The following is a 17,751-nucleotide window of genomic DNA, read 5'->3' on the forward strand; positions in this document are numbered from 1 at the left end:
GTTGTACCTACAACGTAAATGGCGCCAAGTGGAAAATCAGAAGAGCGCGGAACAGGTGCGCACACCATGGCACTCGTATGTTTCGAGGATCAATACATAATATGAGTCGACCTCTTCCCACTCCTCGATCCACCACCCGCTCCCCCATCGTTCGACTTGCTACACGACTTCCATCGTCAGACTTTTATTTCTTTACCATTATCTTCTCTCGTGGCGTCGGTCTCTTCTGCGATAAGACCCATACTGAGCATCGTCTTTATAATACCGCCTTCCTCCTTCCGCCGTCATTTCTATCATCGCCATTACGCTCAACCATCTACCATCAATCATCTACCATCTGCCATTGCCCCATCTGGCCTGCTCGAGAGCCTAGCGCTACCAGCATCTTCTTCGTTCAACTTGACCTCCGTCAACTACAAACTCACCTGCCTCTACCACTTGATCATGGCCGACATTTGGACCCACGAGTTCTGCCTGGGCTGCGACAGGCAGACCGATGATACGGCCTACTGCTCCGAATCGTGCCGCCTGGCCGATTTCGAGAAGACGTCCATGTCTAGCTCTATGCCTAGCATTGGCAGCTTGACAACACCCTTCTGCTCCTCCTATTCTGCCACGGGAAACCAGCGACAACCGAGTCGTCTCTACCTTGGTCCCGCCATCGACTTTACGAATCCTCAACCATTCGGCACTCCTCGTCCTTCTTCCCCTTCCCACCTTTCAGCAGGGAGGACATCGACGACAACATCGAGCAGCCCTCGGACGTTGACCACCTCGAGCTCCAACACCAGCCTCTGCTCGATGCAGAGTTCCACATCATCGAACTCTGATACCAGCCTGTTGCCTGAAAAGACCAGGCAAGAGCTTCATGGCTACGCTGCTTCCTTTGACAATGTCAGGCTGCAGCGGCGCCGCTCGTCCTAATCCAGGCGGCTTTTCTCTATGACCGAAACGACATTCAACGATATTTACTACCCGATAAATCTTCTCTCAGCAATTTTTTCTCCGACGACGGACCACGCAACTCAACATGACACATTCTTATCCTCATATCTATTCCGGTTGGGATACGACCATCACACCAGAAACATGTCTTGATCATCATATTCTCTTTTGTTTGGGCTACTTGTTGTACAAAATCATGGGCATTTGTTTGGAGTATCATGTCATAAAAAGTTTTCTTCAGGGGCAAACGGCGTCATCATCATCATCATCATCATTGTCATGAAAGTCCGACAATTGCAATTGTCAGCCTTCGCACCACACCACACCACTTTTCATGGGCAGGTGTATTGCGTGGCATGGGATTGTGTTTCCTGATACATTTGGGAAGAGGGTTTTAACATCGACACCATCACCAGAACTGTTCTGTTTTGCAAGCATGTTATATACAGGGATGACGGACTCGGCGGGGCGGGTGCAAGGTGTTTGATCAGGTCCCAACTGGAGCGAGACGCACAAGCGATTTAGGATACCCAGGGAAGGATTATGTACAGGCCGTTCAGAGGCGAGCCCCTGAGATATTGGGGTCGACAGGAAACGGGTATTGCTTGGACTGGCTCAAGATACTCTCACACATTGTCGACGAGACAATAGAGATTAGGGTCACACGGACAGGAAATCATGGCAATTGGCCGCAGTTGTTGTGGAAGTTGGTTAGATCGACCCCAATTCAATTGAGACCAGTCAAGATACTCGCGACAAAATTTTGTCCTGATGTACATACTCGCTCCCACAACCATTTCTCGAAGAAATCGTAGATCGCTTGTGTGGCTCGAGACGTCCTTCTTGCCATTGTTAGACGTCTCCACTACTCTGGGCCCCCGACACAAGTTCTTGTACCTTCAGACTTGGAAAAACGGGACACATCACCAAAAGTTGGAACATGATGAACAAGGCCTGAACTGAACATAAGAGGCCTGCAATATTTGCGTTACGAGACTGCTTGCTGGCATTAGCAGTTCGACCAGGATCCGTAGATATCATGTGCTGCCCTAAACTTCTCTATACTGAATCCTACGGATACGAATCATAGTCACACTCAATGCTGTTGTACACTACCTAGAGAGGAGAACGTCATAGTACGGAGTACGCCATGGCTCGGGTGGCCCAGTGACGTCCAAGCCACACGAAGCCTCTCTCTTTTTCCAGTATCTTCCAACAGGTAAAGCAGTGGATGTACCAAGATTTAGGTACCAGTGTGCGGCCCCATACTATTAGTGCACAGGATGGAAACGGAGGTACCTACATCTTACCATCTCTCCACACAGTCTCCACGTTACCTAAATCTCGTGGCCAGACATGGAACGTGGCCCGGTTGATGGGCTTTCATTCCTCTTGAAAAAAGCGCCAGCGAAAGTGTACAACGTATTCGTAGGTACTGTACCCAGGCGGAGTACAAAGCCGGTGAAGTAAGGGAGGCCACGATTTTCTGTCAAAGCACACTACTGTAATTAAACTGTTTCAGATGGCGACGTAAGAATACTTCACCAGCGATACTTTGCAGCACAGAAGATAAGTACAGTAACATACAACGTACCTATAGAAACGTGCAAAATGCCGTTTTCAACTGGACGTCCGGAGAAGACCGCCTAAACTTCGATCGCCGGACTTCGTCCTTGGCTCCGTCTCGCGCCGCGTATTACTCATCTTTCCCCGGGCGGGCGGTCTGGTCCTAAAAATGTCGCCATTACTCCTTGCCATGGCGCCAGTACTAAACGTACTAGACGCTATCGGTCATGTCTGATGATGATGATGCCATATCCGTGGAGAGGCTAATTATAACCCAAAAAAAAACGACCATTCCGAGGTGAAAAAAGGTCCTCGTGTGAACAGCCAGCTGACAGCAAAATTTGACACGGGCTAAGGGGATGACGTGCCAGGATGTCTGTCCCACTTTGTCTACCTTCCCCGGGGCCCCTGTCCGGTTCCTAAACCTAAACCTTCTTGATGACAGGGGACTAGGGACGTTCAAGTGCCGAAATCCCCGTCAGGTACCCTCCGTGCTTCGTACCATCAATGCTTCTGTGTTTTGAAAGAGTGCATCGTACACTACACTACAGAGTGCTGGCCTGGAGCGATATCCTCGACAAACCAAACATCTAGCGGTATCGACCTCAGTCGAGACATGGTTAACATTTCGATTCTATGTCTATGAATCATTCCGTTCGAGTCCCGAGTCCAGCAATGTAAACATATTTGCAGTTTCTCTTCAGGCGGGTACCGAGGCGTGGGCCATGAAAGTGGACTTGAAGCAAAGAAGATGCTGCAAGGGCACAGCAATATTACCGTAATTTCGCCTCTCCTCTCTAGAATGCGACATCACATTATCAAGAGATCGCCGAGATGTCGGCTCCGGGATGAGACGGACGAAGGCATAATAACCAATGAGCTGCTTCTCGATCCTACACTGTCCGTTCACGGGTTGTCTACGAAGTAAATGACCAGCGACCTGAAAGTGAATTGATGGTGGTTGACTCGCTGCCTCGCATTCATCTCGATGCTCCAGGTAAATAGTATTACCTACTGTATATACGCTGTAGCAATAGCTCCGTGGGCATCCGGGTTTATGCGATCGAGAGTGGTCGGTCCATACTAGTGTAATTACGAATAGGTACCGTGGCGATCTCGGGTCGCGTGTTCGCCCCTGCAGTGCGCCGCACTTCGCTATCCGAAAGTCTCTCCATGAACTACGCAACGGCGTTGTAGGGAGCGAGCGAGGCGATTCGTTGTACTGAGTATGTAAGCCTGCAAAATCGTAAAAGAAGACCAAAGAAATAATCAACTCGATACGTTGTAAGTGGGGTGGGCTGGGTGTTGCAAGGATGGTTGAGGCCATGTTACTTCGTGCGCAAAGGTAATTATGTACTACAGCCAGGCGAGTCACAGTAGTGCTTTGGAAAGGGGTGACATGTCGACGGCGGAGGGAACAGTACTGAGTAAGCGTGGGAAGGAGGAAGGGGCTGTGATGACGACGGAGACGATGAGTCAACTTGAACAGGATTTTCTCTCTATCCCTTTCTTGGACAATTCAACCAAAGAAACATCATCAGAATCCCCTGGTTGGACAGGCCCAGACCCTGCTGCTGTTGCTGCCTTGGACCTTGGATGCCTTGGATGCGTCTGCCAAGGTGTGATTTTATTTTATTTTGTTTATGCTTTCCCCTCGTCACCTTTTTATGTGAACGTCACGGTCTGACTCCCTGTAGCAAATAAAACCCACTTTTATATGGGACCATGACACCGACACCAAGCTACCCAAGTGACCATCAAGGCAGCTCTAGACTCTAAAGGCCGCCTCTAATTTCGTCTTTCGAATCCAGACTGTCAATATAGTGGCAGGCCGGGGCTGCAGTGTCCTCAGCCTTCGTACATATACGTTGTAAAGCGAGCTTACTGATGGTCGGGGTTGATACGGACATCTACTTTGTATCTGTCCGATTTGCGGTGTAGAAGGACGATTGATAAGATAAGGTAATTTGACAGCTGTGTCCGGCACTTTTTGCGCCTACAATATACCTATCCCTGTTGGGTGTGGGCCCTGGGCTATACCGTTTTACCCTGATATCAAATAAGCATCCCTGAGCTGAGTTCCAAGCGTTTTTTAGTCGTCTGGTAAACTTGCCTTCCCCCGACATTACTAAACTCAGGGCTTGAACGCCGGATACCAGGTACGAGCACGGGGCCCAAGGCCCCGACAATGGATGATGTGGTGCTGTTACACGCATAACGGTATCGAAGTTTGATAATTTCTATAGAAGTAGCCGTCGAGGGAAGATACGGTTAATATTGCTCTGTTCTTACGTTGAGTTTAACAAACGGGAGAGCGTGAGTAGTTTGGTCTGGCCCAGGATAGTCCAGGACTAATGCTCTCTATTAGGGCGAGGACTTGTTCAGGCGGACTACTTCGTATGTATCTACGTTTCACTTGTATACGAGTCTGTCATCTGATTCTACAACTCGCTTACTCTTAGCCTAGGTTCGTCGACGTAGTTTTGTTATGATACAGGTTTTCTGTATTAAAGAACTCACCTCGCCAGACAAACAAAATTACTTCGTATACATAACAGAGCGTACCCCAGCTAGCCGAGTTGGATGTCCAGATAGGGCGCTGACAGCCCTTCCCAATAGTAACAAGGCCACCTATGTAACAATGTCAAGAAAGATACACTTATACAGCTAGTCTATTACGACGTACACCATTAACTACAGCACTCAACTTAACAGGACTAGTTACTGGCCATTACTATCCGTAAATAGCTTTCGGCTGTTCCATATTAGCACTATAAAGTGAGTGTAAATGGATATTGGATGCCTTCCGACGCAGGGTATGGATGGAACCCGGTTATTGCAAGTTCGGCCGCGGCAGTATTGACATCTGCCCGGCGGCAAAGAAGCGCCTTGCATCTCCTATTCGTATCGCCGGGCATCCGTATCGCCGGGCATCGCGACGATAGACATGGCGGCCGATCTCCCGATTGAGCCCAGTTCCGGATACTTGCCGAGGCATCTGTCCATCGCAGGACCATCACGATACTCTATATCCATCCATCAAGTTTCCTTTGTCCTTGTTGATTCGAAGTGTGTTTTCAAGATCGACTTACCCGTCTCATTCCGACCATTCATATCGCAAGGCTTTGCTCGACATGGTTTGTCATGATCAGGTTATCGTTATGTTTGTACCGCTGTGTATTGGTCGGTGGGGTCCCACGGGCAGCGTCAGCGTGTCTTCCGAATGCAGCTGCCCTCTCTGAGAAATCGGGAATGCACGACGTTCCACGCCGGCAACGTGCGAGTCCCCTTTCTGTGTCAAACCGAGCTCGAACACAACCCCATGTCTCGGACCCTTACGGATAGGTACCAAGTTCTCAATTCCAGGGTCCAGCCATCCCAGCAGTTACCTAGACTCTGGTGGACTGCGGTCCGTTATCTTTTGATACCGTTCGGCATGTCCCCGACCCGGAAAACACCGTCCCACATTGGCATGATTCCTTGCACGATATTGTCTCTCGGGGAAAGACAACGAGTGCATGGCGATGGTCCACCAACTGGGCGAGAGCTCGCGGTTGCTCCGTCTCCTGGATTTCATGTTCCCAGGTGGGTGCACACAGATGGCGGGATCCTGAGACGTTCCTGCAGGGTCAGTCAGGCATTACGATTCCGCTATTGGACGAGATAAGTCGCCCTGTCGCTGGTAATTTACACAGCTATGTAGGTGGTATGTATGTACGTTGCACGCCGTAGACGGAGGCGGAGAGCTCCACCGGGGCCCCGGGGCCCGAGGGAATGAAGGCCGAGCGACTTTGCCGGAACGTACATGTCCCGGAGATATCCGCAGTGTGTTGAGAGCAGCACGGCCATGTGGATTGCCGGCGTTAACCGTTTGTCTCTCTCTCTCTCTCTCCCCGAATGAGGAGAAACATTGCATGCCTGGATGCGGATCGATGTCTGCAAAGGGTTACATAGGTAATTAACATGTGGAATGTAGTGAGACGTGGTGAGGCGACAGTAGTGTATACGTTGTATTACTAAGGGCCCATCAGCATGCTGCATTTACTCCGCATACCAGGAGTACAACATACGTTGTAGTGTACATTGTAGCACATTATCACTTACGGCTGTCACTAGGTAGGTTTGCATGGTCTTGCCGGTGTGAATAGCATTCCATTCCAGCATAGGTGAAGCCCCTCATCGGTAGACATTTGGCGGCTCCCCATTGCTGGGCCATGGTAAGGCCAGTGCATCATTCGAAGACGAGAACGAGGGGCATCTCCACTACCAGCCACGGAGTACCCTTTTTCCTTTTTTTTTTTTGGTCTTTTTTTCCCTCCCTTTATTTTTACATCGACGTCGGGGAGTACAGTCAAACAAAGAAGCATTCATACATACACCCTCCACCCCTCAGACAAGTTACACAAGACCTGGTGTCAATGGGACATGTTAAGGTTAGCATTAACCAACCCAGCCAAGGGGCGATGGAAACAAAATCAAAACAAAAAAAGGAGACGGCGGAGTGCTCGCCCGAGCGGTCTGTGTCAATTCGGAGTAAAAGCTGCGCCATCAAAGAGTCAAAGGGATCAAACACAATAGCGTACAAAGAAAGCGAAGAATGGGCTAGTACACTGGTGTAAAAGTAAAGGCACTGGCACGCTACCCATCAGCAAAGTTCGTTCAAGCACTCGCCAATCTGTTAGTCTCGGGACGGTGCCGAACGACGGCGGTGGCGAGACAATATTACGGAGTACAACGTACGAAGTACGGTACGTACTCCGTACACTGGAAGTCTCGACCGGAGCGAAAACGGAGATGAGAGGAATGAACCGAATGGTGCCACCGGGATGGCGGACGCGGCCTAGTGGCCGGAGGAGAGTGGCAGTGACTTTAACTATTTCTCTACACTAACCTTACCCGTAATTTTCTTCGCCTTGCTCCCTCGAATTTTGTTTCTCCCGTATGTACTAAGTAAACATCTGCCGGGGCCGTCCGGCGCCCACCGGTCCTTCCCGCCGCCCATGGCGAAGGAAAATCGTTCGTTCGAGCTCTCGTCCCACTGGGGAGCTCGGCAGCACATTAAGGTTTGCAGGCTTTTACAATGGGGATTCCAAGTAGGTATCGTACGAAGATGGTCATCCTTGATCGCCTCTCAGTTCGGTGGTATAGGACGGAGGCTTGGCAAGTGTTTGGGTTTGACCAAGTCTGGCCAGACTTGGGGCAATGGGCAGTTGAGTGCGCTGCACCGCTACGTGTTCGATGCCTCCTCGATATGGACGATCCTTGAGAGTTACTAGCCACGCACTTGCTTGATCGTAAGCCGCGACCAAAGACAAGTCGACGAGGAACGCAGGATTCAATTGAGCGAGCTAGTTGGTCTACAGGCCTGGCGCCCAATCGCGGTCGTCAACACTACTCCGCATCCATTTCTGTACGTGTTGCGGGAACGCATTGTTTCTGTGCCGGAGAGCCACCTACTGCGCTGCTCGTCGCGAATCAAGTATTGCGCCATGTTCGTCTTGCCACCTCATATCTCTCATCAGGCAAGCCGATGCCCACATAGACGTAGCTAAGTAGCAGTAGACGATCAAACGACTTCTATTCGCCGGTGTTTGTCGCCGTCCCTCCAATGTCAGTTGCAGTTGCCCTTAGCCGTGTAAAAGAAGTCGTCCCCTAGAGTGTGGGGAGCCTTGCAAGTTCCAAGTCGTCGTGGTGAGAAGAAACGCCAATGAAGCTGCATTGGCGCGCAGCAACACGCACTGCAGTTGAGGAGACATCGTGTCGGGCAGCAATGGGGAATAGATGCCAAGGTGAAGGAGAGCATTGCTTGTAGGTGGTAGCGGATAAAATGTTGTGACATTAGAAGCATCTATTCTGTTGGCACCGAGTCGAACGCCATATTCGGGCCGTCACGGCTTCCACCCGCCCGCTGCTGTACCAAAGCGTTCCATCGGCATTGGCAATTGCTGACCTGATCCATAATTCCCACGGCCCTGTGCTGCACATCATCTAGAACTTGACTTCGTGTCGGAGACCAGACGACCTCTGCTGCTTTCGACGCCGCTCCGGGCTCTCTTTCGTGTGGCTTTTTGGGCTCTCTGATGGGCTGTTCGCTGCTGTAGTGCCCGGTACGTTTCTCCAAGGCTCGAGGATCTCCATGTCGATCACACACTGCCCTCGTGCCATTGCGCTCTGTATCACGGCCCATCGAGTCTTGTCCCGTTGTGCTGCCATGCGGAAGGCCTTCCAGAACGCAGACCTTTCCCGACGCTTTACCCATGGCTTCGTCCTTTTTCCCTTCCAACTATGTTCCATGCCCGTCACCTTGGTCGCTTGGAAGAAGTCTTCGAAGCCCTGGTGTGCTTTTGGGATGTAGAGGTTCTTGCTCTCAGTTACGAACTGCGGGATACTATCCCGGCAGAGTTCCAATCTTTGCCTGGGTCGCTGTGGCTCTTTGTTTAGTGTTGGGGGGACGGTTTGGGCCGTGACTTTGTCTCTAGGAACCGCGAACCTGAGACATGACGTAGGCATGGGCTCCAGCTCCCGGGGACAATGACCTTCGACCTCCGCCAACGGAAGCTTCATCTCGAAGACGAGCCAAATACAGGAATCCCTAGGCGGCCAGGCAGGCATTAGATATCCATTCGAGTATAATACAACACGCCCATGGCCCCCCGTTGGAATGGTGCACAAAAAACTCACATATCCAGCTCGAATACCGTGATGGACCCATTCTCTACTGAACGCAGGTGTGCCTCGGTCTGTAGCGGCAGCTCGCGCTGAGGATATTGATATTCTAGTGGGAACGGTGATGTTGAGTTGGGCACCTGGAAGTTAATCGAGGCCAGGGTCATCGTTCGATATCCAGACGCCTTAGATTTCTCAAACAATCCTCGGAAAGTCGTCTCTGCGTCCATTGCACGGCCTTCCGATGCTGGAGGGTCGATATCCATGATCTGGCTTGACGATACATTCTCTCGCTGGAAGCAGGGTATCCTGAAGACATTGTCATTGAACACGCCTGCAGCAGCTTGAAGTCGTCTGCCAGCAGCCATCCTATAATAGGGGCGTTAGCTTATTGTCGCCAGATTCCAAGTACATAGGACGGGGTGTATCTGACACAAAGAACATTCTGTCGTTTCTGTGTTGCGATACCAGCCGTCTCTGCTCTGTGCGCGAGAGTCCTGGATCGAGGGGGCCCAGCACGGGATCATTTGATCGGAGTGAGCTGGTCTCCCAATCCTGCATCGGCCTGTCGGCAATATCCGCCCCCTGGTTGGTATCAAGCCTCGAGGATATGTGGTGAGCCGAGTCAACTGCGTCGTAACGGCCCATTGTCATGGCGACATTGAGTCTTTCAACCGAGTCAACCAGCGCTTGTTGGTCGTACCTGTCCAATTGTCCTTTCTTATTGTGGCCGAGCCGAATGGCGAATCGTATCTTTTCCAGCATCGACATGGCTCGGATCTTCGTGGCTATAGCGTCGAGAGTATTCCTGGTATCATCGTCCGAGACCAGCGCGGCATGAACTCGTGTTGCCTGAATCGGATCTGTCTCCTAGTCAGATGGTCCCAGATTTGGGAATCAGTTACTCGATGCGGGCATTGGTACTAACCATGCTGCCGCAAATTATTTGACGTAGTTTCCACGAGCTCTTTTACCTTGCCGTTCCCTCCATTTCTGCCTTGGGTTTGGGCCTGAGAGCTTGCCTGCTCAGGTGGCGGGCGGTGTCCTATAGGACAAGGTGAGCTTCTAATATTTCACAATACGTGGATGAAGCGAAGGTAAGCGCAAGAAAGCAGCACATACCCATGGTTCCGCTGCTTTTGGGTATTCCCTCCATGGGATTTGTCCCAAATATGCAAGATGGATTCCGAGGCACTTTGGCCATGGCAAAGCATGTGAGTTGGGACGACTCCAACTGATATTCTTCACTGTGGATCCTACCTGCCAGTGTTGGTGTGCGGAGGCTTCCTATGAGTGTCTCTTTCGGGAGATCAATGATCTGTCTCTTTGTATCAGGCTGTGCACCTCCGGGGGTGGAAGCCGGCCGCTTGAGCCGGAGAGTCTTTTCGCTCATCTCAGCCAGTATGTACGCAACGCAACAAAGCTAATGGTTATCTTGTTCACAAGGAGGGTCGAAATAAGCGAGTCGCCATAGAATCTCGCACAGTCCTGTGATGTTCGTTCTTCCTAATGGGTTATTGCTTGCTTGTCTGTTATAAAGGAAACCTGGTTCCTCGAAAGGAACATAAATCAAATATCAGAATGGCCTCTGTGCAAAGAGAGATACTCTTGAATTCTGGAGGTCAGAAAGAAAGAACCTGTCGGGTCCATGGGAGAGGGCGTGTGTAGGTAGTTAGCTTGGAAGCCTGGATCAGAATCAGCTGGGGGAGCTGGCGGGTGAATGTAGACGGCTAGGTGGTTGAGTAAAGACACGACAAGGCACCATGGCCGCAAGGCAAAGAGAAAGGTAGGGACAGTGGACGGCATTAGGGAGGCAAGTACAATCGATACGATACATGTGATTGCTTCGCTTCCTCTACCATGGATCGTATCTTAATTAGACGTTGCAGAAAGCACCACGTGGGGATGTAGCGGTGGGAGAATCGTATGGGGTGGAGGACGCTCTGTTGTATATAGTGATGGAAATAGTAAGAGATATGAGAAGGCACTTGAGCAGGCACAGCCCGTTGACTTCATGGAAGAAAAAGCAAATTCAAGATACTCATCTGCCTCCTAATACTCCAGTCGATGGGCTTCAGAACAGCGCGACGAGTTAGCATGGCCTTCAAACTATGACAGGGCTGAAAGTCCCATCCCTGACAGAACTAGAACCCGCTGGGAGGTTCATGCAATAAAGACCCGGACATCATAATATTTGATCTCAGGTCACCATGCTAGAGCTCGGAACGAGTTAGCCTGGGTGAATTTCATCCATGAAGCAGGGCGACATTTGTGTCGAGGATTGCAAGAGGTAGGATAAGAGCCCGTGTATTGGATGTAGAGACCATTCTAGAGAGACGAAGTGGGCAAGTCTTACTGCTATCCGCAAAAAAAGCTGGAAGAGCAGGAGACCTGAGGAGGGATGTGTAGTCGGCTGAGGCTCAAGACGATACTTGGCACAAGTACTTGGGAAGCTACCAAACAGTGGCTTACTAATCTCGGCATAATAGTTTCTCCTGCCTGTCAACATGGGGATTCAATCCCACCGAACTTTTTACTGTAAGGCTCCATCCAGTTCCAGTTCTTGCGGCGAGTCGACCAACACAACCCCACCAACCATAAGGCATTCTTTCTCTTTCTTATTCTGAGCTCTAACCTCTTCCTTCCCCCCTGGTTCGAGTTTTCCTAGAATAAGATCCATACCTGCGACGTCAAGATACGATAACGTCGCCCACCATGCAAGCTCCAGTGCTGGTAATGAGTGCGTCCTCTATGGCGGGCCCCCCTGACTATCCTTACGAGCTCGGCTCGGTTCCCCATTTCGCATGCTGATAAGAGTCGACAGACACCCAGAGCGGTGAGCGGCAGGTTGGCCGACAGGCCCAGATGTCGAACATTGCCGCAGCCAAAACGTATGTCCTCCGCTTCACATACAAAGTCCCCGGTTCAAACATCCTTCGAGCTATGAAGAGCTATGGAAGCTTACCCCTTGCGCTCACAGCGTCGCCGACATTATCCGATCCTGTCTTGGACCGAAAGCTATGTTGAAAATGTTGCTCGACCCTATGGGCGGCATCGTCCTCACCAACGACGGCCACGCCATTCTTCGCGAGATCGAGGTGTCACACCCAGCCGCCAAGAGCATGATCGAACTCAGCCGGACACAGGACGAGGAGGTCGGTGACGGTACCACGACTGTCATTATACTGGGTTAGTTGATAGAAGTGTTGCCCCTCCCAGTTCCTTCGCACCATGGCAGAGAGGCTGACCAGATATGGCGGGGTTTGCGTATGAATAGCTGGCGAGGTCCTGGCATATTCTCTGCCGCAACTGGAGCGGAACATCCATCCCGTTCAAATCATCGCAGCCTTCAAGCGAGCTTTGAAGGACGCCCTGGAGATCATCGACGACATCTCGCTGCCCATCGACGTCAATGACGACAAGGCCATGTACAGCCTCATCTCTTCTTCCATCGGCACTAAATTCGTCTCCCGGTGGTCAGACCTCATGTGCGAACTCGCTCTCAAGGCTGTCCGTACTGTCACGTGGGAGGTCAGCAACGGAAAGAGAGAGGTCGACATCAAGCGCTACGCCCGCGTCGAGAAGGTCCCGGGAGGGGAGATCGAAGACAGCAGGGTTTTGGACGGCGTGATGGTGAACAAGGACATTACCCACCCCAAGATGCGGAGGAGGATCGAGAACCCGAGAATCATCCTACTCGACTGCCCGCTAGAGTACAAGAAGGGCGAGTCGCAAACCAACATTGAAATTTCCAAGGAGGAGGACTGGAACCGCATCCTGCAGATCGAGGAGGAGCAAATCAAGGCCATGTGCGACTCGATCCTGGCGCTCAAGCCGGATCTGGTCATCACGGAAAAGGGCGTCTCAGGTATGACTTCTTTGCTTGACGATGGAAGAACACTGATGGGACCGGAGGGCTAACGCTGCATTGCCTGGCAGATCTCGCACAGCACTATCTGGTCAAGGCCAACGTGACCGCGCTCCGACGAGTGCGCAAGACCGACAACAACCGGATAGCCCGCGCCACCGGCGCCACCATTGTCAACCGCGTCGACGACCTGCAGGAGTCCGATGTCGGTACCCAGTGCGGCCTGTTCGAAATCGAGAAGATCGGCGACGAGTACTTCACCTTCCTGACCCAGTGCAAGGACCCTAAGGCCTGCACTATCCTGCTCCGGGGACCGTCCAAGGACATCCTGAACGAGATTGAGCGGAACTTACACGATGCCATGGGCGTGGCTCGAAACGTCATCTTCCAGCCCAGATTATCGCCTGGCGGTGGAGCCACCGAGATGGCCATCTCGGTAAGGCTTAGCCAGCTCGCCAAGGGTGTCGAGGGTGTCCAGCAGTGGCCGTACAAGGCCGTGGCCGACGCCCTGGAGGTCATCCCCAGGACGTTGATCCAGAACGCCGGCGCGAGCCCCGTGCGGGTGCTGACCGACTTGCGCGCCAAGCACGCCGAGGGCAAGTCGTCGTGGGGTATCAACGGAGACGACGGCACTGTCGTGGACATGAAGGAGTATGGCGTGTGGGAGCCTCAGGCCATCAAGCTGCAGAGTATCAAGACGGCTATCGAGGTAAGACTCCCTTCCGAAGCTTGTCCTGATTTTCTTTTCTTTGTCTTTGATCGATCTCCCCCTTCCCGATGATTCGGCGGCTGACACAGAATGCGTGTAATTAGTCGGCCTGCATGCTCCTGAGAGTCGATGATATTTGCAGTGCGAGGAAATCGGCGCAACCGGGTATTGGACTGAGCGGCGGTGACGACTAGAGCCGGGCGCCGGGGGAGTAGATAGTAGGGGAAGGAGAACGCTGGGGAAAAGACCACAAGGCATACCCATACCCTGCCCTGAACAAGGCACACGGCACGGTGATCAAAAGAAGAAGAAAGTCGTAATTCAGACGAACGTTCTCCAGAATGGGCGGCTGCTGTGTCAGTTACGGCCTGTTCCTCCCCTGAAAAAACATCCTTCTTTCCCTTCCAAGTGATTGTGCAGTATGGTGTCATTGCACCATACGCGGGATATTTCCTGTGATGATTACAAGTACAAAGTAGTTATGAACCCAAGATGCTCGCAAAGACTCCTGCCTCTTACATGCCTGTTTCTCGCCTTTCTTTTCTGTCCTCATCGTTCCTCATTCATCCTCCTCGTGGATGACTAGGCCCTGTGACTGAAATTGGGACGAAACTATCCCGGCGGCACCCTGACCGTTCGTCGCCTGTGTCCCTCCAGAGTCGTCCCCGTGGTCACCGTCCCCTATTTTAGAGTCCCCGACGTCCCTCCGCGGGACAATGCCTGCTCCAGGCGACTGGTTTTTCGTATCATGACTGTTGGCAGGGTCTGCATCACCATCGCGGTGACCGTCCCCTACCCCTCCGCCATCTTGTTTCTGCATCTGCATCTGCCTCAACTTCTGCTTCGCCCTCTTCTTCTCTCTCTTCTCCCTGTTCTTGCGCGTCTTCTCCTCGTCGCGGGTCTCGCGCTCCTTCTTGGCGCGCTCAAACTCCTCCGCCGCTTTCTCGGCCCGCAGCTCCTCCCCCATGTTGCGCAGGCGCTCGTACTCGCGCCGCCGCGCCGCCTTGTACACGTGGAACTCGCCCGAGCCGGCGCCTGCGCTGGAGCCTTGCACATTGGTGACAATTTCCGGGGGCGCCGGGACAGATGAGCGAGGGGGCCCCGTGCGCGGGATGCGGATCTCCTGGTCTGGCTTCGCGAAGAGGGCGCTGACGGACGTCGCTTGGGCAGTTGTCGGTGTTAGCGCCCGCTTCTTTGTTGGCCGCTTGGAGCGCGGGTCCGCTGACGTAGGGATCGATTCGGGGCCTTCGCCTGACATGGCGGCGCGAGAGGTGGCTTGTGTCCTTCTCCGGTGTTGTTGTCTTTTTTGTGTCTGTTGTGTGTTGGAAACAACCAAAACAGGAGATTATAGCGTATTGTCGGCAATGCCTTTCGTTCCGCGCGTTTATAAAAGAATTTCGTACGTCCGATGCCTCGTCTGGTCGCGCGAGTTGAGATGTTTGCTTGTCGAGGAATGAGGTACTGGTAGGAGGAAACCAGACCAGACTACGAATATAGGTGATATTGAATTACAACAGACCTCAACACAGTGTGTGGACCAGGCACCCACGCACTGTACGGAGGCCTACGTCGTAGGTGCTGGGTAGACTTACTTACATCTTAGTCAGCATCGCAGTTGCAGGTCAAACTCCCATCAAAGCAACAGTAATAACGAGAAGGGCCAGCCGAGAACATTTTTCTTGCTAGACCTCTCCTCTCTACGGTCATCTGAAAATAGGAGGAATGATAAGAATGCAAAATTTGAGCTGCAAACAAGAGGTCCTCAGGCTGCGGCAGTCTGGATAGGCGTATAGGTTACGAACTGAGACCTTTCTTTCAGATGGTCGGTTAGCTCAGTTGGTTAGAGCGTCGTACTAATAATGCGAAGGTCATGAGTTCGACCCTCATACTGACCAATTCTTTTTCTTTTGTCCTTTTTTGTTTTTGGTCTTTGTCTGTGATTATGTAAAGTACCTTATTAAGAGATGGTAGACAAGTTGCACGAGGACCCCAAGAGGATAACAGCATATTTCCCCAAGGTAGTATACAAAAGAAACCAAACCCTTTATTTTTGCTTTTCAGGTAGAGTAATCGGGCTCTTAAGACTTAACCTAAGAATTTTGGCTGAACCAAGCTTGCATAGCTGTGCAATATATCGGAAATAGAGATAGCAAGGACGTGCAAAGTGAGCAGACTGCCTAAGTGACTTAACCAACCGGCTTCATACCGGCGTTCGCGTCAAAGTTAGGTGGAACATCGATCCCGGTTACATGTTAAGTGACATGAGTGCAGGCGGCAGGCAGTAGTGTAAGTCAAAAGGTGTTATACAAAGGAGAGAAGATCTCGCCCTTCGGGCGCGGCTACGATTTTTAGCTGGCTCCCTATACGTTAATTTTAAGTGGGCTCCTAATACGATAGATTATTAAGCGCCCGTACACTACCCGTAATTAATTTCTATACCTCTAATTAGATCGCTTTTCGTAACCCACTATAGTTATTCTTAGTTTATTAAAATAAAGATCGCCCGTTATTTTCTTTATACCCATAAACCAAGCTTCTTTTATTATTTATAAAGCCGCCTACCACTACTTTATTTTTATTATTTTATAACGCCAAAGAAACAATTAATTAAGCAAGTAATTATATCCCTGCGTTAATTAATCAGCTAATAATAATCAGCTTATCCTCCGTCGATATCGTTAAGTAAGCGGGTATAAATAACCCTGGCAGTCCCGAAGAACTTCTAATACTAACCGCTAAGCCATAGCATATCTTAAGATTAAGATATTCGCGACTATATCCTAGAATCGCGAGAAGCCTCGCCTACCCCGCCGCCTACTCCCTTACCCGCTCCCTCGCCCGCTCCCTCGCCCGCCCCCTCGCCCCGCGCCTAGCCGGCGTCCCCTAGCCTATCGGAGTCGCTAAAAGACCTGCTATAGTTAATTCTAGGTATTAATCTAATAACGCCTCCCCGTGCCCGCGCCTATAGCCCCCCCGCCCCTAGCTCCCGCACCACTCGCGCCGCTAGCTCCTAGGCCGCCCCCCCCGCCCCCGAACCTCCCTCCTCCGCCCCGCGGGGCTATATCTAGAAAACGATAGCCGCTAACGGAGGATATATAGTGCCGCGAGTAGAGGTGCTCGAAAAAATATATAATAAGGGTAATAAAGATAGTAAGGCTTTACGGACTATATATAGTCTTCGGGTACGTTTCTAACATAACGCGACTTATTATTATAATATACTAATAACTTATAATACCATAGATTAAACGCGACCTTATCCTCTAAGAAGATAAATAACTTAACCTTAATCGCGCCGCTAATAAAAAGGCGGTTATAATAACTCTTATCGGCACGTATAGTAAAGACTATAAGCAGTGCGCTAATAAAGACGGTCTATTTACCGTCTACTATACTATGCCCGGGGTAGCTAATAGCAGTTATAATAACTACCACTTTAATTTAGAGGGTAAAAAATACTCTTATCGCCCTGCCGCCACGCCTTATAAAAGTAAGCGTATAGCTAATAACGACGATAGTAAGTTATCGCCTTAGGACCCGCGCACACCTAAGTATAGTAAGATACTAACGTTTTACGATACTCTAAAGCCCGTAACCCCCACGCCGTCTTCTAAGAAGATAAAGACTTCGGCTAGTGCCCCTAAGGGTAAGATAATTACGACGCCCGGACCGTCGTATACCTAGCCCGCTATACCGCCTACCCCCCCCCGCGCCCCTAGCTCCTACCGCCGCCGCCGCCCCGCCCGCCCCGCCCGCTATACCCGCTATACCCGCTATACCCGCTATGCCCGCTATGCCCGCTATACCTAGAATATATAGAATACACGGAATACCGGGTATACCCGGCTAGCCCGCGATACCCGTAATACCCGGCTTAATAGGAGGTATGCATAGTATATATAGTATAGCAGGAATATATAGGATATATAGAATACCCGGAATACCCGTATAGCCCGCTCCCGCCCCCCCCGTATACTCCGCGATGCCCGGTAATATA

At 51.2% G+C, this 17,751-nt stretch overlaps 6 protein-coding genes and 1 non-coding gene across 7 annotated transcripts; 4 read left to right on the forward strand and 3 right to left on the reverse strand.

Annotated features, from left to right (window-relative positions):
• Window positions 1–66: 66 nt before the first annotated feature.
• ACRALDRAFT_2028326 (uncharacterized protein) lies at window positions 67–924 on the forward strand (the record flags this gene model as incomplete). The annotated part of the gene is made up of 2 exons (XM_071020523.1): window positions 67–75; window positions 181–924. 2 exons carry the CDS (start codon window positions 67–69, stop codon window positions 922–924), a joined length of 753 nt encoding a protein of 250 aa, XP_070874158.1.
• A 4,626-nt stretch (window positions 925–5,550) lies between these two features.
• Window positions 5,551–8,002, reverse strand: ACRALDRAFT_211768 (uncharacterized protein; the record flags this gene model as incomplete). Its single annotated transcript, XM_071023774.1, has 16 exons — window positions 5,551–5,566; window positions 5,600–5,639; window positions 5,683–5,818; window positions 5,851–5,907; window positions 5,978–6,077; window positions 6,107–6,132; window positions 6,205–6,527; window positions 6,625–6,718; window positions 6,755–6,774; window positions 6,843–6,899; window positions 6,961–7,141; window positions 7,179–7,351; window positions 7,468–7,549; window positions 7,591–7,730; window positions 7,796–7,859; window positions 7,904–8,002. The coding sequence occupies 16 exons, from the start codon at window positions 8,000–8,002 to the stop codon at window positions 5,551–5,553; spliced, it is 1,608 nt and encodes a 535-aa protein (XP_070874159.1).
• Window positions 8,003–8,499: 497 nt separating this feature from the next.
• On the reverse strand, window positions 8,500–10,570 carry ACRALDRAFT_1071696 (uncharacterized protein; the record flags this gene model as incomplete). Its single annotated transcript, XM_071017886.1, has 5 exons — window positions 8,500–9,103; window positions 9,193–9,546; window positions 9,590–10,040; window positions 10,106–10,222; window positions 10,300–10,570. 5 exons carry the CDS (start codon window positions 10,568–10,570, stop codon window positions 8,500–8,502), a joined length of 1,797 nt encoding a protein of 598 aa, XP_070874160.1.
• Window positions 10,571–11,892: 1,322 nt separating this feature from the next.
• Window positions 11,893–13,948, forward strand: ACRALDRAFT_2107214 (uncharacterized protein; the record flags this gene model as incomplete). Its single annotated transcript, XM_071023329.1, has 6 exons — window positions 11,893–11,917; window positions 12,002–12,068; window positions 12,158–12,366; window positions 12,455–13,045; window positions 13,117–13,754; window positions 13,859–13,948. 6 exons carry the CDS (start codon window positions 11,893–11,895, stop codon window positions 13,946–13,948), a joined length of 1,620 nt encoding a protein of 539 aa, XP_070874161.1.
• A 365-nt stretch (window positions 13,949–14,313) lies between these two features.
• ACRALDRAFT_1071698 (uncharacterized protein) lies at window positions 14,314–15,012 on the reverse strand (the record flags this gene model as incomplete). The annotated part of the gene is made up of 1 exon (XM_071017887.1): window positions 14,314–15,012. The coding sequence occupies one exon, from the start codon at window positions 15,010–15,012 to the stop codon at window positions 14,314–14,316; it is 699 nt and encodes a 232-aa protein (XP_070874162.1).
• A 563-nt stretch (window positions 15,013–15,575) lies between these two features.
• ACRALDRAFT_t184 lies at window positions 15,576–15,649 on the forward strand. Its single transcript has one exon. It is a non-coding gene; the product is annotated as a tRNA-Ile (tRNA).
• Window positions 15,650–15,679: 30 nt separating this feature from the next.
• Window positions 15,680–16,106, forward strand: ACRALDRAFT_1094459 (uncharacterized protein; the record flags this gene model as incomplete). The annotated part of the gene is made up of 3 exons (XM_071019724.1): window positions 15,680–15,815; window positions 15,877–15,918; window positions 16,021–16,106. Exons 1-3 carry the CDS (start codon window positions 15,719–15,721, stop codon window positions 16,104–16,106), a joined length of 225 nt encoding a protein of 74 aa, XP_070874163.1. The 5' UTR covers window positions 15,680–15,718.
• Between the last annotated feature and the right edge of the window lie 1,645 nt (window positions 16,107–17,751).

Source organism: Sodiomyces alcalophilus (genome assembly GCF_042370955.1).
Source record: "Sodiomyces alcalophilus JCM 7366 unplaced genomic scaffold ACRALscaffold_5, whole genome shotgun sequence".
NCBI classification, from domain to species: domain Eukaryota; kingdom Fungi; phylum Ascomycota; class Sordariomycetes; order Glomerellales; family Plectosphaerellaceae; genus Sodiomyces; species Sodiomyces alcalophilus.